This window comes from Babylonia areolata, chromosome 26 (assembly GCF_041734735.1).
Source record: "Babylonia areolata isolate BAREFJ2019XMU chromosome 26, ASM4173473v1, whole genome shotgun sequence".
NCBI lineage: Eukaryota > Metazoa > Mollusca > Gastropoda > Neogastropoda > Buccinidae > Babylonia > Babylonia areolata.
In genome coordinates, this window is record NC_134901.1 from 33,395,638 (window position 1) to 33,422,858 (window position 27,221).

The 27,221-nt window shown below is 42.1% G+C and overlaps 1 protein-coding gene across 3 annotated transcripts in view; it reads right to left on the reverse strand.

The window, feature by feature from the left end:
• LOC143300626 (epithelial splicing regulatory protein 1-like) overlaps nt 1-27,221 on the reverse strand; it is a 90,276-nt gene that overhangs the window by 14,571 nt on the left and 48,484 nt on the right. For all 3 annotated transcript variants that reach the window (XM_076614423.1, XM_076614424.1, XM_076614425.1), the window contains exons 6-10: nt 25,520-25,574; nt 23,492-23,602; nt 14,379-14,554; nt 13,882-13,976; nt 8,223-8,438 (exon numbers count right to left, since the gene is read on the reverse strand). In XM_076614423.1, coding sequence (XP_076470538.1) covers nt 8,223-8,438; nt 13,882-13,976; nt 14,379-14,554; nt 23,492-23,602; nt 25,520-25,574 — 653 coding nt within the window. The remainder of the gene's footprint in view (nt 1-8,222; nt 8,439-13,881; nt 13,977-14,378; nt 14,555-23,491; nt 23,603-25,519; nt 25,575-27,221) is intronic.

The following is a 27,221-nucleotide window of genomic DNA, read 5'->3' on the forward strand; positions in this document are numbered from 1 at the left end:
GTAGAGAGGCACAGAGAGAGATGGAGAGGTAGAGAGGCAGGGAGAGAGAGATGGAGAGGTAGAGAGGCAGAGAGAGAGAGAAGGAGAGGTAGAGAGGCACAGAGAGAGAGATGGAGAGGTACTGAACACTGAACACTTTAATGTCAATAGCTTTACAGCCCTAATGACATGGGGGTTCATAATACAAATAACAACATGCATCAATAGTAATAATATTGATGAAAACCAAAGCCAAAACGAAATCAATCAATCTGTGCAACAAAGTGCAGTTCGACCATCCATTCAAAGTAATGGCATGTAGTGAGAAATAAAAACAAAAACATATATAAATGTATAACATAAATATTTTCCATATGAGAATGACAACACAGATTTCACTTTTCACAATGAGCAACACCTGATACTATTTTATTATTGTTGAGTTTTTTTCGTCGCATGTTATTTGCTTCTGCAATATATTTTGCAAGTGACTGTAGTGAAGTTTCCTGATTTAGATTAAGCACTCCAAAAATATCTTCATTCTTTGCTGAATTTGTTTTAAATACAACACATTTTTCTCGAATATCGTCATAAGCTTTACAACTAAACAAAAAATGCAATTCATCCTCCCTTGAATGACCGCACATCGGACAAGGGGAGAGTAACGAGGGCTCAGTCTGAAACCACTTTTCATAAGCATTCAAACCAATCGTTCTCGTTGTAGAGAGGCAGAGAGAGAGAGAAGGAGAGGTAGAGAGGCAGAGAGAGAGAGAGAAGGAGAGGTAGAGAGGCACAGAGAGAGAGATGGAGAGGTAGAGAGGCAGAAAGAGAGATGGAGAGGTAGAGAGGCAGAGAGAGAGAGGTGGAGAGGTAGAGAGGCAGAGAGAGAGAGAGGAGAGGTAGAGAGGCAGAGAGAGAGAGGTGGAGAGGTAGAGAGGCAGAGAGAGAGAGGAGAGGTAGAGAGGCAGAGAGAGAGAGGTGGAGAGGTAGAGAGGCAGAGAGAGAGAGGAGAGGTAGAGAGGCAGAGAGAGAGAGGTGGAGAGGTAGAGAGGCAGAGAGAGAGAGGAGAGGTAGAGAGGCAGAGAGAGAGAGAGAGAGAGATGGAGAGGTAGAGAGAGAGAGAGAGATGGAGAGGTAGAGAGGCAGAGATGGAGAGGTAGAGAGGTAGAGAGGCAGAGAGAGAGAGATTGAGAGGTAGAGAGAGAGAGAAGGAAAGGTAGAGAGGCAGAGAGAGAGAGAAGGAGAGGTAGAGAGGCAGAGAGAGAGAGAATGAATGAATGAATCTTTATTTTCCAACGGTGAAGATATTAGCACTTTGGCCGACTTACACATCTGCTGTTGTTCAAAGAGACACACAAACATGTAGGCATATAAATGTAGTTATACTTAATACTTAATACATGTATAATGTACAAGTATAACACAGCGTCAAACAGAGACACAACATCACTCACATCTGTACGGAACGGAAGCGAGTAACACACACACGCACACACACACCAAGGGAAAAACAACAACAAAACCCTAGCATGAATGCTACACATGAATGATTCAAGTGAAATTAACACAGAAAAGTAATGATAAAAAATTTTAGAGAAGGAGAGGTAGAGAGGCAGAGAGAGAGAGAGAGAGAGAAAGAGAGGCACAGAGAGAGAGAGAGAGAGAGAGAGAGAGAGAGATGGAGAGGTAGAGGTAGAGAGGCAGAGAGAGATGGAGAGGTAGAGAGGCAGAGAGAAAGAAGGAGAGGTAGGGAGGCAGAGAGAGAGAGAGAGAGAGAGAGAAAGAGAGGCAGAGAGAGAGAGAGAGAGAGATGGAGAGGTAGAGGTAGAGAGGCAGAGAGAGATGGAGAGGTAGAGAGGCAGAGAGAAAGAAGGAGAGGTAGGGAGGCAGAGAGAGATGGAGAGGTAGAGAGGCAGAGAGAGAGAAGGAGAGGTAGGGAGGCAGAGAGAGAGAGAGATAGAGAGGTAGAAAAGCAGAGAGAGAGAGAGAGAGAGAAGGAGAGGTAGAGAGGCAGAGAGAGAGAGAGAGAGAGAGAGAAGGAGAGGTAGAGAGGCACAGAGAGAGAGAGAGAGAAGGAGAGGCAGAGAGAGAGAGAGAGAGAGAGAGAGAAGGAGAGGTAGAGAGGCACAGAGAGAGAGAGAGATGGAGAGGTAGAGAGGCAGAGAGAGAGAGAGAGAAGGAGAGGTAGAGAGGCACAGAGAGAGAGAGGAGAGGTAGGGAGGCAGGGAGAGAGAGAAGGAGAGGTAGAGAGGCAGAGAGAGAGAGAGAGAGAGAGAGAGAGAGAAGGAGAGGTAGAGAGGCACAGAGAGAGAGAGAGAAGGAGAGGTAGTGAGGCAGGGAGAGAGAGATGGAGAGGTAGAGAGACAGAGAGAGAGAGAGATGGAGAGGTAGAGAGGCAGAGAGAGAGAGAGAGAAGGAGAGGTAGAGAGGCAGGGAGAGAGAGATGGAGAGGTAGAGAGGCAGAGAGAGAGAGAGATGGAGAGGTAGAGAGGCACACAGAGAGAGAGGAGAGGTAGAGAGGCAGGGAGAGAGAGATGGAGAGGTAGAGAGGCAGAGAGAGAGAGACAGAGAGGCAGAGAGAGAGAGAGATGGAGAGGTAGAGAGGCAGAGAGAGAGAGAGAGAGATGGAGAGGTAGAGAGGCAGAGAGAGAAAGAGATGGAGAGGTAGAGAGGCAGAGAGAGAGAGAGAGAGATGGAGAGGGAGAGAGAGAGAGAGAGAGAGATGGAGAGGCAGAGAGGCAGAATCAGAGAGATGGAGAGGTAGAGAGGCAGAGAGAGAGAGAGATGGAGAGGTAGAGAGAGAGATGGAGAGATAGAGAGGCAGAGAGACAGATGGAGAGGTAGAGAGGCAGAGAGAGAGAGATGGAGAGGTAGAGAGGCAGAGAGTGAGAGAGAGAGATGAAGAGGCAGAATCAGAGAGATGGAGAGGCAGAGAGAGAGAGATGGAGAGGTAGAGAGAGAGAGATGGAGAGGTAGAGAGGCAGAGAGAGAGAGAGAGATGGAGAGGTAGAGAGGCAGAGAGAGAGAGAGAGATGGAGAGGCAGAATCAGAGATGGAGAGGTAGAGAGGCAGAGAGAGAGAGAGGGAGAGGCAGAGAGAGAGATGGAGAGGTAGAGAGAGAGAGATGGAGAGGTAGAGAGGCACAGAGAGAGAGAGAGATGGAGAGGTAGAGAGAGAGATGGTGAGGTAGAGAGAGAGATGGAGAGGTAGAAAGGCAGAGAGAGAGAGAGAGAGAGAGAGAGAGAGAGAGAGAGAGAGAGAGAGAGAGAGAGAGAGAGATGGAGAGGTAGAGAGGCAGAGAGAGAGAGAGATGGAGAGGTAGAGAGGCAGAATGAGAGAGATGGAGAGGTAGAGAGGCAGAGAGAGAGATGGAGAGGTAGAGAGGCAGAGAGAGAGGAGAGGCAGAGAGAGAGAGATGGAGAGGTAGAGAGGCAGAGAGAGAGAGATGGCGAGGTAGAGAGGCAGAATGAGAGAGATGGAGAGGTAGAGAGGCAGAGAGAGAGAGAGAGAGATAAGATAAGATAAGAATAACTTTATTATCTCCAACTGGAGAAATTTGGTCAGGTGCATTATCACAACATAGACAAGTAAACAACATGGGGACCATAACTGTAAAAGTCAACAACTTTTACGAATATTACGAAGATACAAATGTAAAAAAAAAATATCACATATACCGTTTCATACATACATCCACACACTGCAGGTAATAACTAGTATTCTTGATGTAAAAACAGAAAGAATTAAGAAACATTATCTGAATATAATTATAAACATAGCCTACTATACTGCACACTGATTATACTCGTATAGACAGATAAGATAAGAATAAAGATAAATTGCGTTAAACCGCAACCAGATAATCAGCACACACCCGCACACACACACACCCTACCCACCCCACACACGCGGATTACTTGATTAAACAAGAGTAATAAACATATGTTCTCAAATAAAAGCATTTCACATATTTGCTTTTAAAAACATTGCAATTAATTATTACATCGTAATTATTAACAGAAATATATTTAGAATATGGACGTTAGCATTAGACATATTCCATTGTACATTCATCCTGCATATTGCACATTATTCCTCCTACATATTGCACATTCATTATAACCAATTGTCACGTTTTTAAGCTCAGTAAACACACACACACACACACACACACACACACACACACACACACACACACACCACAACTAGAACAAGGTACAACCTATCATGCACGGACTTTCACATGTCTCACATGAGAGTGCGCGCGCGCGCGCCACACACACACACACACACACACACAGACAGTTCTCAAGAATTTAAAAGGTGGATTGAACGTGGAATAAAAGTCTTCAGAGCTCTGGATTTCAACTTAAAAGTTCTGTAGCGTCGTCCTGATAGGCAATAGCTCATAATACTTTGCTAAAATATGAGTGTCGTCAGTTGCTATCTGCCTGCTTTTTTTAACCACTCGACTTTCATACAGCTCTTGCATAATAGCTTGTTTCACTCTTACAATTTTACTGCATACACTCATGACATCGTTCAAAACACACTTACTCCTCACTCCCAAACTTCCATTCCAGCACACAAATGAAACTGTGAGCATGGACTCGATACAACATCGATAATAACTCTGAAGAATATTTGAATTTATACCAACATTTCTAAGCTTCTGTAAACAAAAAATTCTAGATTGACATTTCTTATGAATGGAATCAACATTTCTGTCAAAAGTCAGCTTATTGTCTAAGATGGTCCCAAAATATCTTTTTTTGTTTTTTTTTGTTTTTGTTTGTTTGTTTGTTTGTTCCTTCCATCACCATTTTTCTCCTTTCTGTTGTCTTTTCTTTCTCTTTCTTTTTTTTTCTTCTCTCATCTCTTTATTCTGCCTTCTCTCTCTCTCTCTCTCTCTCTCTCTCTTTCTTCCCCCTGTAATCTGTCTTCTTACCATTGCCATGCTCAAACATTGTCAAGGTCATGCAACATATAAAATCACATACAAGGTAGTTTCATGCACAATGTCTGAAAGAGGCGAGGTAGACACGATCTCATTCTCTCTCTCTCTCTCTCTCTCTCTCTCTGGAGGCATTAGCTTTACGGAACGTCTTTAAATGTACACATTTAAATTCACCACTTGAGTTTGGTTTTTTTTTATGGATCCATATAAGTGCTCGGGTATCTTGGTAGACATAGATCACATCTTACGTAATTTCAGCTCAGTTTCAAAGATAAGATACTGATTCTTACACTTACCATATCTGAATTTAGAAATAGACAGTTTTGCTATCAACAGAGTCGTGTTGATTTTTTTCTCTTTTCATGATCTGGGATATCCATTTTCGTTGTACCAAACAACGCTACTTTTTCATTCACAGGGATCAGTGTATTGTAACGGGAGAGAATGAACTGTTTCACATGTTTCCAAAAGTCAGATAGTTTGGGGCAAGAGTAAAAGGCGTGTTCAATGTAATCAGTTTCTTGACACCAGTTGCAGGTGTTTGTGTTTGACACCCCCATTTTTGCAAGCAGAATATTCGTTGGGTAAATGTTATGGATAAATTTGAAGTGGAGTATTCTCAGACGGGATTCATTTGTGCATTCATAAGCTAGGTTGAAATAGTCTTTGATATTGATGTCTAGTTTGCGCTTCCAAAATTGTGTTGCACATATTTCATGGTTTTGTTTGAGGGCAAAGTGTTTTCGGATTTGTTTGTTAGATAACGTAGTGAGGTATCCCTCTGTTGTTGCAATGTCTTTGGGGGTATCCTCTTTGTGGGCATCGTTATATAGATGCTGTTTCCATTGTTCTGGTATTGCGTTTATGATGGCATTGTATTCGAAAAGAAGGCCCGGGTCAGTGCCCTGTTTGCGTTCTACTTCTTTGTATGTCATTACATTTCCATGCTGCCAAAGATCCTGTACGATAAGAATGCCTTTTTTACTCCATTTGGGAAAGTGTAACACATTACCTTTGTATTTTACATTTTTGTTGTTCCATAGCGGTTCCGTTTTTATATTTTCTATCGGTCTGTCTTTGTTAAGAACGGCTACTAACTACTCCCTAAATATCTACATTCATTGACCCTCTCCACTGTTTGACCATCAATAACAAGGTTAGCTACAGGCAAGGGGTCTTTCCGAAAATCTATTAACATTTCTTTCAAGTTGTTTTCAATACGTTGAGATCCAGATAGTTTTTCTCACACCAAGAACAGAACTTTTTAATTTCACTGAAATAAATAGCATCAGAGTTGGACAGATCTTCAACTGCTGAATCATCAGAATATTTTATGACAGGAATTTCCTCCGAGTCCGTGCCTCTGCCGTCATTTGTGTACAGTGTGAAAAGAACAGGGGACAGCACTGTACCTTGGGGTGCACCAGTAGAAGTAGATTTTAGAGAAGAGTGGGCAGAATGAAAGCGGACGGACTGAGTTCTATTGAGAAGAAAACTTACTATCCAAAGAGTAAGCTTCGGATCAACATCCATGCCTAGCAGTTTGAGGGCAAGGAGATGAGGTTGTATTGTGTTAAAAGCAGAAGAGAAGTCAACAAAAAGGATACGAACAAAAGATCCCGTGTTATTCAAATGAAGGAAAGCATTATGAAGGAGAGTTAGGATAGCATCGTCAGTACTTCTGTGTGCTTTATAAGCAAACTGAAGAGAGTCAAGCTGCTGTTCAGTGAAAGAAAGAAGATGGCAGAGAATAATTTTTTCAAAGCATTTCATCACTACTGAAGTCAAGGCAACAGGACGGTAATCATTTAGTGCAGCTGGGTTCTTTTTCTTGGGGATAGGACAGATAGAGATGGAGAGGTAGAGAGGCAGAGAGAGAGAGAAGGAGAGGTAGAGGCAGACTCGGAGAGAGAGAGAGAGAGAGAGAGAGAGAGAGAGAGAGAGAAGGAGAGGTAGACTCAAAGAGAGAGAGAGAGAGAGAGAGAGAGCAAAAGGGAGGGTGGAAGGCAGTTGGGGGGGGGGGGGGGGGAGAAAGAGAACACAGAGAGAGAGAGAGAGGTGAGACAGAAACAGAGAGAGAGGGGTAGGAAAGAAGCAGAGAGAAAAGGAGAGAGATAAGTGCAAACTGAGAGAGAGAGAGAGAGAGAGGTGGGAATGGAAGAGAGAGAAAGGAATCTCAAATGATTTATTGTAGGCCTTGGATCCTCACAAGAAAAGTAAACATTTAACCCTTTGAGCCCTGACCACCGCTTTACTGGTGGTAGAGAAAAATGACATAATGCCTAGCCACCGGTTGAGCGGTGCGTAAACACTTGTGTCATGTTTTGCTATTGGTTGACTTATATTGAAGAGCCAATCAGAAAAACCGTAATATTCTGACATCAGCGAACGTAGTACCAACACAGCCGTGCCTTTTCACTGTGTTTTGTGCATGTGCTTTGGATAAAAAAGATTGATTTCAATATAAGTCAACCAATAGCAAAACATGACACAAGTTTTTACGCACCGCTCAACCGGTGGCTAGGCATTATGTCATTTTTCTCTACCACCGGTAAAGCAGTGGTCAGGGCACTCTTTTTATATCTGCCGTGACACATTAAATACCAATTATTTGCAAATTTTGGCTCAGGAGCTCAGGCAGAAGGGTTAAAATTGCTCAGGAACTCAGGGCTCAAAGGGTTAAGCACTGAGGATTTCAAGATTGGTTTTCTGCTCATCAATATTGCTGTGTAAAAATCTTGTATTCATCACAAAAATTTTATTTTCTGCAGCCACAAGCAAAGTGAATTTAAACATGGATGGGTGCCCATAACAGTTAATTGGAACTGATTTGAAGTCCATCACTACTTTGGACACTGATGCAGAAAATACATTTCCATTTCTGGTACATCGGTACTAAAAGGGACTGGATAAAGAAAGGAAGGAAAGAGAGACAAAGAGAGAACTCGAACTCCAACATTTTACTGATGGTTAAAAGGATAAGCTAAAAGCTTCTTTCATCAACACAGTCTGAGGAAAAACAAAACAAGAATGAGAGGTGCAGGGAGGCAGAGAGTACAGAGTCAGGCGGACAAGTCAGACAAAGTGAGACAGAAAAAAGAAAAAAAAAGGATTGTGCTGCACTGTGACAGTGTGCTTACCCAGGGAAGAGCAGTTTGAAGTTTGACACACAGAGAAATCTGTTGTGACTATAAAAAATATAACACAATACGATATGATATGTTACGTCACAGCACAGCACAGCACAGCACAACACAATGCCACACAAACAGGGGAACACACTCACCTGCTGAACCTCAGCCGTGGTGCTCTTGAACAGCTCAATGTAGCGGGTGCCCATCATCTCACGGTGTTTCTTCAGTGCCTTCAGGGACTCCTCCTCGTTGGAGAAAAGCACAAAGGCATCGCCTGTGGACCTGCCGTCCGGGTAGTGCACAAACAGGATCCCATCCTCCCCGTCCAGCACCTCTGAGGCGTTGGGGTCCCGCGTGAAGAACTCCAGCTGTGCCGGTTGGGTTTTTGGGGGGTTGTTTATTTTTGGTTGGTGGTTGGGGGAGGGAAGAAAGAGAGAAGGAAAACAATGTTGATGAGCTGTCTGGGCACAACACGAGCAATTTCAGCCTTTTGGGGAAGAGAAAAGAGTACAAGATTTGTTTAATACACCTGAGCTGGTTAGGTGGGGAGGGGATGATAGATATTGAGATGAGGAAGGGAGAGGGGTAAAGACAGAAGGAGGGAGGGGAGAGACTTGAAAGAGAGGGAGATGGTCAGGGTAGACAGCAGGAGAGAATGAGAGGGAGGATGGGAAAGGTGAAAGAGTGTGTGGGAAGGAGAGAGAGTGGACAGACAGATGGAGACAGACAGATAGGCAGACAGAACAGGAAGAATTCAAGGTGTGTTTTGGGTTTGTTTTTTCTGATATTGAAAAGAAAGAAAGAAAAAAGGTCAGGGTGGGGGGAAAGAGAAGATGATATAAGACCAAAAAGAAAAACAATATTATGATTAACAACCAAAACAACAATAACAATGACGGCGACAATAACGATGCTGATGATTTTGATGGTAATGCTGTGTTGATCAAATATTTTCTTATTGCGCTGGATCAACCAGACAATATCAAACTGGACCAATGAAACCAAAATGTGATAAGATAACACAATAGGAGAGGAGAGAGAGGGGGGGGGGGGGGTGGGGGTGGTGGAGAAGAGATGAATGGAACGAAGGTGGAAATAACTCTACATTATTTTCTCCCAGGTGTACAGAACACAATGCAGATCATATCATCAAATTCATTGGCACTACTCTAGATATCAACAGATGTCTGATATTATGCTGATTTGTTTCCCTTCGATATCAACAACAGGCTGATTTGTTTCCCTTTGATATCAACACCAGGAAGTGTATTTGAAATGAATGTGTTTTTATTTTATCATTTCTACAGCGATATTACTTTTTTTTTTTAAAGGAGGAATGCAAGTGCATTTTCTGACCAATTCATACTTTTCCTGCTGAAAATATACTTTTGCAACAGAAATTGGCATCTCTGTATGAATTTTGGTCTTTTCCTTTTCTTTCTTTCTTTTAGTGAGAATTGCAACAATTATAATTTTACTTCCATAATGGAAGCATTATCTCCCCACTCCCACCCTGTTTATTCTTTCCAGGATTTTTATGATGAAGTTGATAGTAAAGTCTAGATATGTAAAAAAGAAAAGAAAAGAAAAGAAAAAGAAAATGCTGTTGATATATTTGTAACATTTTAAAAATGTAATCAGCAGACTTGACTATAACAATCAATCATATTTTTCATCTTCACAACCCTATGCTTCCACCCTGCCTCCCACCACCCTTAAGAAACTTTTTAACCTCCACCCCCACCCAACCCCTACCCTGCTTCTTATTTTCTTTTCCAGATGTATTTCTGAAAATGAAATTGTGCAGAACTGAATCTTACAGGTGGTAAGATTTGAAATTATCTTATTGTGTGTTGTTGTTTTTTCAACATAGAACTCTGCCACAATAAAAACCCTAACAGTAACAAATTGGTTACACACTGCAAACACAAAAAAGTGAAACAAACAAACAAACAAAACAAAACAAACAAACAAACAACAAACAAAAAAACAAAAAACAAAAAAAAAGAGATAGAGAGAAGAAGAAGAAGAAGAAGAAGAAGAAGAAGAAGAAGAAAGCAGCCAAAGAACAGACAGTATATAACTGGTCCATACAATATTTCTGCCATAGATTCCTTCCATCTATCTAACCATTGCTAATCTACATTTTTCACTCATCAGTTTAAGGAAAATTTTATATAAAAGCCTAAATCCTCCTAAGCTTTCTCACTGCTGTCATCATTACTACCATCAAACAACAAAATAAACATAGATCATATCCAATAACTTTCAGGTGAAAGTTTCAAGAACTGATATCAGCACTGAACTGATTTCCTGTAAAACATGAATGTATTTCTTATTACAAGACCACCATCAAATATGCAACTTACATCTGCAAATACATATATATACAAAGGGTCATACACAGACACAAATGGATGTCACACACACACACAAACACACACATTTATTAACAACAGGGTGGGTTTGTTGGATAATATTTAAGTGAACAAACATGTATATGTCCAAGCCATTTCCCATGAAGCAAACACAAAACAGTAAACAGTCCAGCTAAGCCCTGGCGTTCTTCTTTTTTCCATTAAAAAATCACATGCCTCCTTTTCCATCCTCCCCCTCTCTCGCCACATCCCAAACCTTAGTTCCAACAAACACCACATGTTCTCCTGTATCCAGTATTGGCCAAATAGGCCAAATTTTGGACCAAGAGGAATGTTTAATTTATCAAAAAATCAATAATTAATCAAGTAGTCTTATGTTCCCTCTCCCTCCGTGCATGCACAAACACCAACCAGTATATCTAAATGCCCCTTCTGCCAACGTAAACCATTTTCCCAAACCGAAAAACCTCTTCTTCTTTTTTTTTTTGAAAGAAAATAAAAGGAAGTTGAAGAGAGAGAGAGAGAGAGAGAGAGAGAGAGAGAGAGAGAAATTCATGATATTACATGGAAACTATCATTTTTGCGAGGTGATCTGTTTTGAACCAAGAACCAAGTCACAAAGTGCTACACTATAGAAGAGGCTACTGAATCTTATTTGTCAATCCTCCTAATTTTGTCACTGGGTTTCAAATTTCCTGGATGCAGAACTGTGATGTAAAAATCTGATTCGACTTTAACCATGAGTACCAGCATTTCCAAACATTCCCCCACGGTGTTACAGAGCTCTGAAAGTTTGTTTTATGCACCCCCAACCTTAGGCGTAGTCTTCAAAATGAAAGAAATCGAAGTAACATATATCAGAAAGCCTCTAAAATACTTTGCAAATATCTACACAAGCTTACAAATTGCCAGGAACAAGCAAAATGTAATGCACAAGCTCAAACACGATTATGATTGTACAATTATGGATTAACTACAGAATATAGCCTGTTAAAGGCTTGGGTAAGGCTTTCACAGATTTTTTTGTGTAGTTATCAAAGTGACATGCACATGTACAGCAGTTTTCCCATGTCAGTATTAGGTGTTGTGATTTTTGGCCTCCCTCGGTCTCCAAACAGGTTAGAGACAAAACCTGGTTGCTCCATAACACAGATATTTGTAACATCAAGCTATTGATAACATCAAGGCAACATAAGACTGGGAAAAGAATGTGAATGCTACAACCCACATAAATACAATATCATATTTGTATTGAAATATTCTCAGTGATCAAAGATGGCTATCACCTTTACCAGTTACCATAGTGGTAACATTTTTTAGAATACAAACAGTGAAAGATTCAAATGTTTGCTGCATAAATGAAATTGAAAGTTTCTTGTTTAGCAGTGAATATTCAACTAGACTAAGGAGTAAATTTACTTCATGTGATAAACACTTGGTTTTGTGATTTCCTTGATACTCTCCAAACTTAACAAATCAGATCAATAATATTTCTAACAACCTGATTGACAAAGAGCAAAGAATATGTAAGTGCAGAGTAAATCAGAGGGAAAAAAAACAAAACAAGATCCTTGTTAATCAATGTGTTGAGAGATAAACATGGGGAAAATGCATGAGCATATACAGCACACAGGGCCAGTCTGACACAGCCGACCAGCCACATGTACCCATGACTGGGAAGAAAGACAGTCAACAACAGGATCAACCCCTTCCTTCAACCGAGCAAGAAAATCAAGCTGCCAACAGATTAAAGCGTATGGTTAACTCTTACAATCGGTGTCACCCCAGTATGGCAAATACAAAGAAGAAATCATGTCTCTACAAGTTTCTATAGCACCTCTACCACTCTCCAGAGAACCTCCTGCCAAGTGATCCAGAGAAATAAAACCACAAATTCCCGGATGCGCTCAGACACAATTATGTCACCAAAGGCTATCTGATTCAAAGAAATGACATCATTCTCAACTTCTCCGTGAGTTCAATGGCCTTGTGGGATTATATTCTGCCCCACTGTTTCAGAAAGATGAACTTTATTTTGTGTTAACAGTATTTAGTATTTGTAATTTTTAACAAGTTTTGGGTTTTTAATCATCTAGAATCAGAGAAACCTGTTCAGTGAAGTAAGCAACAGGGACTGCATAATCACTTAGCTGTGGGATTTTCAAAGGGCTGTATCAGCGCTGTGCAAATATACATATATATGCACACTGTCTTTTTCAGTGTATTAATGTAGAAAGGTTTGGTTCATTTGTATATTTCATTGACTATGTTTGTTTGTTTTTTTAATTCCCCTGTCCAATGTGTAAAGTAAAGGTATGTATAAAGGCGCAATGAACTCTTCCAGAGAAGTTGATGAGGATCCCTGACCAGAAACTTACCTGTCATGTGACGTGTATCTGTGCAGTCTAATGCACAGAGAACACCGGCTGCAATAATGAAAATGGCAGAACATGACCTCTGAATGGAGTATGCCTTGATAATGAACAGGTTTAGGCAGAAAGATCCCTCCCAGTTATAGTTCTTTCTGTGGTCAAACTGAAGGTTTTTCCAGCAATATTTCAGTGTTCTTCTTTTTTGAACTGGCAAACAGAATTGGAGGACTTTACCATTGGTACTGGATGTGGAGAGTTAATATGCTGGCTAAATAATCCTATGCACATTGTTTTCTTTGTTTCTTTTTACATATCATTTTCATCCTTTTTATGATTACTTTTAAGTGTGCATTAAAAAAGCACATACGATGAATTATCAAATTGCCACCTCTTTGTCTCTCCTCTTGCATGTATATTAAAAAAACTCATTTGAGGAAACACTGCGCCATTCTATGTTTGGCTTTCTCCCTCCTCCACCCACACACATATCCATAAACTAGCAAAATACAATACTGTCATAAACATTGACAGTCTGACACCTTAGAGCATCTTTTGATTTTAGCTTTTTGAATACTAACCCTATTTCCCTCTTCTGTTCACCAGTGCTATACTGTGCTTGTGACCACAACACTGTCTAAAACATTTAAACATCGCCCAAAGAACTTCTTAGACCATCTTCCCAAACACAACCACCCTCCCACCATGTATACACTAAAAGCAAAAGGGAGAGTAGAAGCTAGTTTTCTTGCAGTTTTTTTCCAGGCTCTGGCAACCGATTCATGTCTGCTCAATCATAAGTCGCCACTTATCTGCTGTCAGAACAGAATTTATGTATATGAAAAATGAAGTGTTGAGTACTGCTGTGATGACTGGGAAACAGGCACTACAAACAACAACAAAAAGATTACTTGCAAAAAAAATGACTATCTTTGGGCACACACAGTTGGTTACAGCTCGCACTTTTGAAATCATGTCTGTGAATGAAATTCTTTGATGCAAAGGAGAGAAGAGAGAGGGAGATGTGTCATGGAGCATGAGAAATACAAAGGAAGAGAACTTACCACTTGCGCTGTGGTGGCAGTGAAGGGGAGACCACGCATCCGGATGATAGTCTGGCCGCCACGTGACAGGAAGGCCTGCGCTTCAGTGTTGCTGCCTGCAAGACAAACAGGGCGATGGGTCAGAGGTCATTTCTTTGTACATTTTTCTTCCCATACTGGCGAAGTGGGACTTATCAACCAAGAAACTACTATCTGCGAATCTGATCAACATGTCCAAAAGCAGGGAATACCTAGAGTTGTTATTGTATTGTTCATATTGTTCTTTTTGTTATTGTATTATTCATATTGTTCTTTACTGTACTGTATTGTACTGTACTGAACTGAGCTGTACTTAATTGTATTGTATGTATGGTATTGTATTACACTGTATTGTATTGTGTTGTCAACAGATTTCACTTCATCCACTTTGGCTGCTCACCATGGAGAAAGATGTTCGCCACAAAGCAGTGCCACCTTTTTTTTTTTTAACCAATTAAATTTTTCACCAGAAACCTCACCCCCAGCCACATTGATGAAGTCTTTGCCGGAGGCCTTGTAGACCTCGATGTAGCGCTGACCGATGTGATGCTTGTGTCGCTTGAGGGCCAGGTCCCGCTGCTCCTCACTCTCAAAGCGGATCAGTGCCTCCCCGTTCCTCCGACCCTGGGGGCTCAGGCACAGCGCCACGCCAGCCCTGTCATCAGCATTGTGTATTGTACACCCAGTTGTAGTCACTCTCTTTGTACTGCACTGTGTTGTATTGCATTGTACTGTACTGCACTGTGTTGTATTGCATTGTACTGTACTGCACTGTGTTGTATTGCATTGCACTGTGTTGTATTGCATTGCACTGTGTTGTATTGCATTGTACTGTACTGCACTGTGTTGTATTGCATTGCACTGTGTTGTATTGCATTGCACTGTGTTGTATTGCATTGTACTGTACTGCACTGTGTTGTATTGCATTGCACTGTGTTGTATTGCATTGTACTGTACTGCACTGTGTTGTATTGCATTGCACTGTACTGCACTGTGTTGTATTACATTGTACTGTACTGCACTGTGTTGTATTACATTGTACTGTACTGCACTGTGTTGTATTGCATTGTACTGTACTGCACTGTGTTGTATTACATTGTACTGTACTGCACTGTGTTGTATTGCATTGCACTGTACTGCACTGTGTTGTATTGCATTGCACTGTACTGCACTGTGTTGTATTGCATTGCACTGTACTGCACTGTGTTGTATTGCATTGCACTGTACTGCACTGTGTTGTATTACATTGTACTGTACTGCACTGTGTTGTATTGCATTGCACTGTACTGCACTGTGTTGTATTACATTGTACTGTACTGCACTGTGTTGTATTACATTGTACTGTACTGCACTGTGTTGTATTGCATTGTACTGTACTGCACTGTGTTGTATTGCATTGTACTGTACTGCACTGTGTTGTATTGCATTGCACTGTACTGCACTGTGTTGTATTGCATTGCACTGCACTGCACTGTGTTGTATTGCATTGTACTGTACTGCACTGTGTTGTATTACATTGTACTGTACTGCACTGTGTTGTATTGCATTGCACTGTGTTGTATTACATTGCACTGCACTGCACTGTGTTGTATTGCATTGTACTGTACTGCACTGTGTTGTATTGCATTGCACTGTGTTGTATTGCATTGTACTGTACTGCACTGTGTATTGCATTGTACTGTACTGCACTGTGTTGTATTGCATTGCACTGTGTTGTATTGCATTGCACTGTGTTGTATTACATTGTACTGTACTGCACTGTGTTGTATTGCATTGTACTGTACTGCACTGTGTTGTATTGCATTGCACTGTGTTGTATTGCATTGCACTGTGTTGTATTGCATTGTACTGTACTGCACTGTGTTGTATTGCATTGTACTGTACTGCACTGTGTTGTATTGCATTGCACTGTATTGCACTGTGTTGTATTACATTGTACTGTACTGCACTGTGTTGTATTACATTGTACTGTACTGGACTGTGTTGTATTGCATTGCACTGCACTGCACTGTGTTGTATTGCATTGCACTGTACTGCACTGTGTTGTATTGCATTGTACTGTACTGCACTGTGTTGTATTGCATTGTACTGTACTGCACTGTGTTGTATTGCATTGTACTGTACTGCACTGTGTTGTATTGCACAATTGTCCTGTATTGAATTGTTTGAAATGTTTTGCAATGCTTTCTTGTATTGTTTTGTATGATGTATAATGTCATCACATGGTACTGCACTGCATTTAAAAAAAAATCTTCCCAGTTCCATGCAGGGCAGGAGAATATAGTATGGCACTGTATACCACTGTATGACAAGGAAAGTCTTGACAGGCTAAATGCGGCATGATGCATTGTTGATGTTATACTCTTTTGCATTATATCATACTGTGAAGCACTTTGATATACTGTATTGTGCTGTGTTTTGTTCTCTTGCTCCTAGTTTGCTTTACTGTCAATGTGGTATTTAGTATGGCGTTGTATTACCCTGATGGATATTGTTCATCTGATGTCCAAGGTAGGTCCTTGACTGTGTAGCTTGAGCTGCCTCATGGATTGAAAGCCTGAAGTGTCTAGCCATTTAAGGTTTTCTTGTTTTTTAATATGTCTGACCTGTGCCTGTAGAATCTGTGTTGTGGTGTCATGCTTATTTCTCTTTTGTTCTACTTGTCACCACATTTGCTGGCAGTCAGTGAGGCAGATGAGGTAGGGGGGTGGGGGGGGGGGGGAGGAAAAGAAAAGGATTATCTGTTTAAACAATCACAGGCTATTGCCTCTAATTAAGACCTGAAGTCCGTGGTTGCAAACACATAACACTGAAAAACCATAATAGAAGGAGAGGGGGGGAATGAGAACGGGAACACGAGAAGAAAATATGAGACAGACATACAGAAAAAGACAGAGCAAGAGATGAAGATGGAACCAGAGAGGGGGAGGGCAGAAAGGGAGGGAGAGAGGGGAGAAAACAGAGGAAGCAAGAGAGAGAGAGAGAGACAGGGGGGGGGGGGAGAGAGAGGGGAGAAAACAGAGGAAGCAAGAGAGAGAGAGAGAGACAAGAGGGGGGGGGGGTGGAGAGAGGGGAGAAAACAGAGGAAGCAAGAGAGAGAGAGAGAGAGAGAGGGGGGGGGGGGGGAGAGGGGAGAAAACAGAGGAAGCAAGAGAGAGAGAGAGAGAGACAGGGGGGGGGGGGAGAGGGGAGAAAACAGAGGAAGCAAGAGAGAGAGAGAGAGAGAGACAGGGGGGGGGGGGGAGAGGGGAGAAAACAGAGGAAGCAAGAGAGAGAGAGAGAGAGAGAGACAGGGGGGGGGGGAGAGAGGGGAGAAAACAGAGGAAGCAAGAGAGAGAGAGAGAGACGGGGGGGGGGGGGGGGGGGGGAGGGAGAAAACAGAGGAAGCAAGAGAGAGAGAGAGAGAGAGAGACAGGGGGGGGGAGGGGAGAAAACAGAGGAAGCAAGAGAGAGAGAGAGAGACAGGGGGGGGGAGAGGGGAGAAAACAGAGGAAGCAAGAGAGAGAGAGAGAGACAGGGGGGGGGGAGAAAACAGAGGAAGCAAGAGAGAGAGAGAGAGACAGGGGGGGGGAGAGAGAGGGGAGAAAACAGAGGAAGCAAGAGAGAGAGAGAGAGAGAGACGGGGGGGGGGGGGGGGGGGGAGAGAGAGAGAGGGGAGAAAACAGAGGAAGCAAGAGAGAGAGAGAGGCGGTGGGAAGAGACAAAGGGATTGAATACATTCACTCAAACAACTAATCAAAACACGGAAGGAAATAACAACCGTATTCACCCAAAACTATTCACTCAAGATATAAAATACATGAAATATCACTTTCTCTACTTATATACAATGGGAAGAGTTGGCTGTGATAAAGATACTGGTGCTGTAACTAGTTTTTATGCTCTCTTATTGATTACTTTATTGGTCTGTATGCTTTGCTATGCAGTGTACGAGATCTATATGTGGAGCCATTTGATGCATTGTTTTCTGATGTACATAATACTGTGACATTGGGTGTATTAGATAACCCACAAATAGTACCAGTGAGTGTGGTCAAGGAAATTCACATGCTGAATATTTACTCTGAGAAAACTAAGAAATGGGATAACACTAAATGTAAAAGTGTTCAAAGAAGTGTTGCTTAGTAATGATATAAAATCTTTGAACAAGTCCATTGACTATTCCATGGTTCAGGAGGCCAATAAGAAGATACAGTACCAAAAGGAATGAGGATTGGAGAGGCAAGTAAAGAATTTCAGAAAACATTATGAACCAGTGCTAGACAAATGAAAAGAAAATGCAAAAAGAATTAAGACAAATGCACTCTATTAATTGCAAAGATTGCAGAGTTCAATTCAAAGGACTATTGTCCAATAGATTTAAGACTTTGTTAGAGCGCTTCAAACACCTAAATATTGAAACATAAGAAAAAGATGAGAATCCACATATTACCTTTTAATATGAACTTTGACACTGACTTCCTTAATGCTCCAATAACTGTCAATGATGTTGAAAGAGCTGTTAAACATTTAAGGAACGGAAAGTCAGCTGGTACTGATATGATATACGGTGAATATCTTAAAAATAGTAAACCAGAATATTCAGTCACACTTTGCAAACTGTTCAACAAACAAAGTTCTTGATTCTGGTGATATACCAGAAGAATGGGTAACTGGCATGATTTATTTATGAAGGAAAAGGGAACAAAAATGATTGTGATAATTACAGATGTATCACACTTCTAAGTTGTCTTGGCAAATCATTTACTGGTAAATCAAGTAACAGACTTACAGAATTTATTGAAAGTAACAAAATATTACTGAATAATCAAGCTGGGTTTTGAAAAAAAAACATTCTACTTTTGACAATGCTTTTGTGTTGAAAGTGCTGACTGACATTTTCAAACAGCAGAAGAAAAAGTTATGTAGTGGTTTTGTTGACTATAAGAAAGCCTTTGATTCTGTGTGGCGGTATGGACTATGAATAAAACTAATGGGGGGCAATATCAATAGTAAGATTTTAAATGCTGTTATGAAAATGACTGTATCAAGTCATGTCTGTTCAATGGTGATAACTGATCCGAATTTTTCATAAGTTTTAAAGGGGTATGTCAAGGAGAAAATATCTGCTTTTCTGTTTATATCTGAATAATCTGGAGATGCTTTTGCTAACACATGGTTGCCATCCTGTAACCATTCACACTAAAAACAAAAATGAGTTCGATGGTGAAAATAGTTCTTCGGCATAATGTATGTTTATTAGTTATCTTGTATGCAGATTCAAAGCAGGGTTTTTGAAAGCATAAGTATACCTTATTACAGTTATTGTGTCGAATGGAAACTTGAAGTCAATGTCTAAAAAAAACCAAAACTGTAAACAGAATACACAAGCTCTGTTTAAATTCGGTTTAGAAACAACAGACGTTGTCAATTCATTTATGTACCTTGGAATAGAACTCATGAGGACTGGAACATTATTTCAAGCTAAAAAGAAAGCATATGACCACGCTTATATGGCAATGTTTTCATTGTTACAAACTGCAAGAAAGCAGAAACTATCCCTGCACGTTGTTTTACACATGTATCAGAAAATGGGTATACCACGAGCCGCCGTGGCAAAGTGGACTGACGGCTGGGAGGACGCGGATTCGAATTCCAGCGGAGGTGGGTTTTTCGGCCTGTGGCCGGCTAGTACCAAGAGTTGAGTGTGCTATGGGCTTAAATGGGGAGACTGGGACCACACAGTTGAGTATCATCCACTTCAAGGATGCGTCTTTGGGTGTGTTGCTCTAATTACCTGACCAACACTGCACGTGTCTGTATCTCTCGGGCCTGGTTAACGCTGGGATATCATTATGATAGGAAGCGTAGAGTACAACCTTGTCACGCAGTCCCAAACCAAAATGGACCTCCATAGCAACATCGTCATCATCATCGTCATCCTCCTCCTCCTTCATCGTCATCAATACTAAACAAAATAGTCTCAAAGTCTGTGGCCTTTTATGCCCTGCTCTCATGGTGACCTCAGTTTCGATACCCCTCCACTTCCGTGCTTGGGGTGAGTCCTGTCAATGTCATCAGTGTCGGCAGATTCATGGGGGGCTGTTGTTTGAGGGGCGTGGTGGCGGTCTCCACTCGGAGGGACGCTCACTCAGTCTGGCTCCGCAACTAAGCCATTATTGTCGTTAGTAGGGGACTTAGTAGGTGGTGTCCTAAGTACGTTAAAACAGAACAGGCACCACTGAACACCACCAAAGTGACTCAGCAGCAGTGCAGGGTCTCCTCTGGTGTGTGGCCTCCTGTGACCTAACATCGATGGCTCCCTGTGGACTGCCGACGCTGGAACTGCGACGGACGAACCCAGGTGTGGCCGTGTATGGGGGAATCTAAATGAGCGGTGTGGGAGTAATGCCACTGAAACGGTGCAGATGATGGGGCAGAAAAAAAAGGTGGTTATACCTGTTCCACAACATGGGTGTGAAATATGGACACATGAGAATTTTAATGTGTTAGAAAAAAAATGCGAATGAAATTTCTGTAAACACTTTTCCATTTACAGTACACCAAAACACAATGTCAAATATGCTGCTTGGATCTCAGTACTTGTTAAGTTTAGAATGGTGCGCTTTTGGTCATAATTGATTGACAATGCAACTGATAAATTATCATGAAAAGCGTATTCTGTTTTACACAAATTCTTTTCATATACAGATTTCCCATCAAAGTGGCTAAATTTCATCAAGAATATTTTGATTAACAGTGGTTACAACTGTGTTTGGTTTTCACAAATTCCATGGTAATGATTTATTTTTTCAAAATATCAAACAAAGTCTAGAAGATATGTACATTCAATCATGGAGAAAATCACTTGAAGACAGTACTATATGTCTGTTCTATAGTAGCATAACTAACTTTTGTCAAGAAAAATATATCTCACAACTTCGAGATATACATGCATATATCCTTTAATAAAGTCTCGTTCCAGTGATCATAAACTGCAAATCGAAACAGGAAGAGACGGTGAATACAGAGAAAACTGAATTTGCATGGAGTGTAATATGGGAACTATTGGGGATAATTTAATTTTGTTTTAGAATGCCCTAAAATATTGCAATTCGGAATATATTGATAAATTATTAATCACGTATATGTCAATATATGTCGGTTTGCAATTAATTTTGTGTTGGGAAGAAAATTCATAAAAATTGGAATGGGTTAATAACTTTAGTTACATCTAGAACAGTCTTGTCAATGTCATGAAGTATGATTTGTTTTTGTTGGAAATCGTTATCATTAGCGTATGTGCGCCCGTCCGGGCGCGCGGATGTGTGTGTGTGCGCGCGTACGTGTGTGCGTGCGTGTGCGTGCGTGTTTCAGTGACTATGTTGAACTGAAGATGTCATTCAATGAGTATGTATTGTTGTATCCTCCACACCCTAAAAGAGACAAAGGGACTAAATTTCTTTGACTCTGAATCAAAATGACGTAACTGGTCGACTTGATCTGTGCTGTGATTTTCATAGCAATAACCACTCGATAAAGACTTCAATGCGAACGTAAAACGTGTTTAGAATGACGTAACTCGTGAAGACATGCGGTGACGTTATTGACCATTGGCAGTGTGTCGAGAACTGCAACATTAACCAAGTTTACCATTAATTTACATAATTTACCATCATATCTCGGGAATGTAAGAGAAATATATGTAAAGGAGCGTCTAGATTTCATTTCCGATCCATGTTTACCCAAGGAGGAACCGGGGGTGGATTCAATACATGATCTTAGACAATTCTAAGGGTTAGAAAAACATAATTTAAAAACAAACGGAAAAATCGGTACTGCTATTCCCAAATGGATGAGATAATTTTGGTCTGGTTTGATTGGTATAATAATTACATGGTATGGTATGGTACTATGGTCACGGTGTGGTACGGTATGGTACGATGCGCTGCCGGTATTGTATTGTACTGTATTGTATTGTATTGTACTGTATTGTATTGTACTGTATTGTATTGTATTGTACTGTACTGTATTGTATTGTATTGTATTGTATTGTATTATATTTCATGACAATTCCGAATTACCTTGCATTCCATATTTTGTACTGTAGGCCTATCACACGTCATCACAGAGCCGGCCGACATTTCCACTGTCTTGCAATTTTCAATCCACTTCCTAACGCATTTCTATTTGCAAGATTCACGCTGATCACCCTCCCACCTCTTTCCCTTCCCCTCACGCCCCACCCCATCCCGGAAACTAGTGGATCGCACTGTGCAACGTCACTCTTATTTTGTCCCGGGGACAAGAGTTTACATGGGGGAGGGAGTTTCAATACTCCCAGCACCGCGTTTCCCCCTCTTCCGTTGAGGACTTATTACTGATCGAGTTCAATAAAACTGGTAACATCTGGAGCGCCATGCCCCTACCCCCACTCCTCCCTATCCCCACCCCGCCGGCCGCCCCGCTAGTCACCCTTCCCAGCCCTCCCTCCCCAATCCTCCCTTTAAATCAGTCGAAGGAAGGGGGTGGGGGATGGATATGCTTTGTGCTCGAAGCAACAGCTTATAGCAACAGATTATTGGCTTCCCCAAGCTGTTCATACAGTATGGTGGGAGGAGTTGGGGGGGACAGGAAGGGAGGGGGGAGGAGGGCGGAGAAGTGGAGGGCGGGACAAAGCCAAGGTGGGCGAGGTAGAAAAAAAAAAGTCAACTGGCCACATTTCAACTGCAATGGGAAAAATCAACTTCACTGAGGTTGAAATGGACACACACACTCTCTCTCTCTCTCTCCCCCCCCCCCCTCTCTCTCTGTTGGATGACATGACTGTGCATGATTACTGATTAGCATGGAATTTACTTATTTGTTCACACCTCTCCAAATGGGGCTTTGACCTTAAACTGAATAAACTAATTAATTAATTCATTCATTCATTATCAGTCTTTCACACACACACACACACACACCGGTAATCACTGACAGGAGACAAAGATGGAGGAAAATGAAAAGACAGATCGATCATACATACATCTCCCCCTCTCTCTCTCTCCCTCTCTCTCTCTCTACACACACACACACACACACATATATATATATATATATACATACATATATATGTCATAATCTCTCTCTCTCCACGCACACACACACTGACACACACACACACACACACACACACAAATATATATATATATATATATATATATATATGTATATATGTGTGTGTCATAATCTCTCTCTCTCTCCGCACACACACACACATGCACACTGATATATTAGTATATATATAAATGTCATATACATGTGTGTATATATGTATGTATGTGTGTGGGGGATGGGGGGGGGGGAGAGAGAAAGAGAGAGAGATGATGATGACAGACGGTGATATAAGACAGCACGTTATGTAGAAGCAGCAACAACTCAGTATTAGCAGTGACAACAATAAAACAACAGTGTCACAGCCCCGCCCCCTTCCCCCAACCCCAGCAGCCTTCCCGCTGCCCCCCCCCCCAACCCAACCCCCTCCCCCCAACCCCAGCTCCCCGCCAAATACAACCAAAAACAACAAAACACAAACAGACAAAACAAAGCACAAAACAGATGATGAACTGACTTGGCGATGTTGAGGCCTTTGAAGAAGCGAGCGATGTCCTGGTCAGAAGATTGCCATGGCAACCCACGTGCTCGGACCACGGTGTTATCGTCCACCACTTCCGTCTTCATGCTGCATGGGAAAGGAAAGAAAACAAACAATTCATGGTAAGCAAAACAGTAGGCAAATAAAATTAGGTAAAGAAATATCTAGCAGATTAATAAACTAATATGAAGTGAAAAACAAAACAAAACAAAAACAAACAACCAACAGCAAATATAAAAGCGAAATGAATAAACCAACAATTAAAAAAAAAAATATACTGCCCATGTCAGCGCTAGTTTTCATGATACAGGTTAACACTCTTTACTGTTCATGTAAGTTACTTCTATCCCCTTTTCGTCCTTTAGACTCTGACTCGCGCGCATGCGCTCACACGCATACAGTACACAGACGCGGCGCACACACACACACACACACACATAGGTTTTACAGGCATGTGTGTGTGTGTGGGCGCGCGCGCACACACACACACACACACACAAGTACATTGGTTTTTCTCTCTCTCACACACACACACTGGTTTCACACACACACACACACACACACACGCACACGTGTGTGTGTGTGTGTGTGTGTGTGTGTGTATTACATACATACATACATATCAGTATATATATACATTTTTCTAATACGAGATATCGACAACGTCCCCCCAACCCGGCCTGCCCTTCCCTCTTTCTACCCTCCCTCCATCCCTCTCTCTCTACTCCTCCATCCCTCCCTCTCTACTCCTCTCTCTCTACTCCTCCATCCCTCTCTCTCTACTCCTCCATCCCTCCCTCTCTACTCCTCCATCCCTCTCTCTCTACTCCTCTCTCTCTACTCCTCCATCCCTCTCTCTCTACTCCTCCATCCCTCCCTCTCTACTCCTCCATCCCTCTCTCTCTACTCCTCTCTCTCTACTCCTCCATCCCTCTCTCTCTACTCCTCCATCCCTCTCTCTCTACTCCTCCATCCCTCCCTCTCTACTCCTCTCTCTCTACTCCTCCATCCCTCCCTCTCTACTCCTCCATCCCTCTCTCTCTACTCCTCTCTCTCTCTACTCCTCCATCCCTCTCTCTCTACTCCTCTCTCTCTACTCCTCCATCCCTCCCTCTCTACTCCTCCATCCCTCTCTCTCTACTCCTCCATCCCTCCCTCCCTCTCTACTCCTCCATCCCTCTCTCTCTACTCCTCCCTCTCTACTCCTCCATCCCTCTCTCTCTACTCCTCCATCCCTCCCTCTCTACTCCCTCCATCCCTCTCTCTCTACTCCCTCCATCCCTCCCTCTCTACTCCCTCCATCCCTCTCTCTCTACTCATCTATCCCCCTCTCTCTACTCCTCCATCCCTCTCTCTCTACTCATCCATCCCTACTCCCTCCATCCCTCTCTCTCTACTCCCTCCATCCCCCTCTCTCTCTCTACTCCTCCATCCCTACTCCCTCCATCCCTCTCTCTCTACTCCCTCCATCCCTCTCTCTCTACTCCTCCATCCCTCTCTCTCTACTCATCCATCCCTACTCCCTCCATCCCTCTCTACTCCTCCATCCCCCTCTCTCTACTCCTCCATCCCTCTCTCTCTACTCCTCCATCCCTACTCCCTCCATCCCTCTCTCTCTACTCCCTCCATCCCCCTCTCTCTACTCCTCCATCCCTCTCTCTCTACTCCTCCATCCCTACTCCCTCCATCCCCCTCTCTCTCTCTACTCCTCCATCCCTACTCCCTCCATCCCTCTCTCTCTACTCCTCCATCCCTCTCTCTCTACTCATCCATCCCTACTCCCTCCATCCCTCTCTCTCTACTCCTCCATCCCTCTCTCTCTCTCTACTTCTCCATCCATCTTTCTACTCATCCATCCTCCATCCCTCTCTTTCTACTCCTCCATCCCTACTCCCTCCATCCCTCTCTCTCTACTCCTCCATCCTCCATCCCTCTCTACTCCCTCCATCCCTCCCTCTCTATCTTTCTCAAAATAGTGCATAAAAAAGCACACAGAGACATTACCATATTCCTCCTTCCAATCTCTCGTTCACGACTTGTGGCTCACCGAATATGTGACCTGAAACACACAAGGACATGGCTGCTGTTAGTTCACACGTGTCACTATTTTCATTCTACCTAAAAAAAAAAAAACGTTGACAAGAGACATGGATATCGGTGAGGTATATATCGATGTGTATGACGAGTCACATTCTGGGTGTGTGGAGTGTTGTGGGGGTGTCACGCGTATGTGTGTGAGGGGGCGGGGAGGGGGAGGGGGATGGAGGTAAGAATGAAAAAGAATACACTGTATTACGCATCAACACGATGACAGTGATGGTGGCAGTAACAACAGGAGTACTGACAACACTAGTGTTTTAAACAACTAGTAACAAAACAGTAGCAAGCGTGGTAGAACATGAACATTAGAATTTTTAGGAGAAGGAGGAGGATAAGAGTATGATATGACTGGATAATATAAAGTGGATGGATCTGGGTTCTAATGTTATTAATCATTAATTATGTATTGTTGTAACCGCTTTTGAGGGTTGCTGATAGCCCACTCTACCCAGTACAGAACTGTTGAAAGAAGGTTTTGTTGCTTACGTTCCAAGGGTAGTTACGGAGCGTTTGCAAGCATACACACGCGCGAGCCCGTACACACACACACACACACACACACGAGTCCGTGTCACTATATGTGTTCCCATGGAAACAGAATAAAAATAGATTGCTGGCAGTCCGTGACATCAACAGCTTGTATGGACACATGCAGAACTTTGACAATGAACAATGCAACAGCTGGTTGCTGCAGCCCCGGTCTGTCTGTGTTTCTCTGTCGCTGTGTCTCCTTCAACCCTCCCTCTCCGCCTCTCTGCGTCATTTTCACTTTCATCGGGTTGTTGTTTTTATGTCCTCTCTCTTTATCGGAATAGCAACCTTGTGATAAGTGTAACCAATTAAAACAACAACTGATGATAAAGAGTAAGCTAGATCTTATCATTATTGTATACATTTTGATGATTTTGTTTTGGTTGTGCTGTGCTTGCATGTCCACGTTCACCCATTCGCGAGGTCTACGGCATAATAATGAACAAATGATTCTCTCTCTCTCTCTCTCTCACACACACATACACACACACAAACACTAAATAGTGTACAGAGAAGTGCTGCTTCACTACAGTTAAACGTATGGCTAGAAGCAACATAACTGCGTTTACAATGGGGGATACCTTGCGATGAGAGAAAGATGCACATGCAGTAGAATAACAATATCTGTGGTTAATGTGTACAGATATTTGGGTGTATACTTCTCTACACGTTTAAGTTTCGCTTTTGCGTGTAAAGCAAATAGTGCTTTGTTTCGCATTATGAAGAAACTGTCTTTGTTACAAAAACGAATCCCTCGTGCTGTTTAAAAAAAAAAAAAAATTCGATGCTCAGATCCAACCCATTGTACAATATGAAGCTGAAATATAGGGCCTTTATCCTGCTGCTGCACACTGTGAAAAAATCCATCTTTTTGATCATAAGAAATTTCTTGGAGTATCGCCACAAACACCTAACGATTTAGTGTATGGTGAAACACTAGATACCCTGTATCACTGCTTTCTAGAGTTAACTGCATGGAGTATTGGTTGAAGCTAACTCAAATGGATACACACAGGCTGCCACATAAGGCTGATATGTTGCTGGGAATTGGATAATACAGACAAGAGAAACTGGG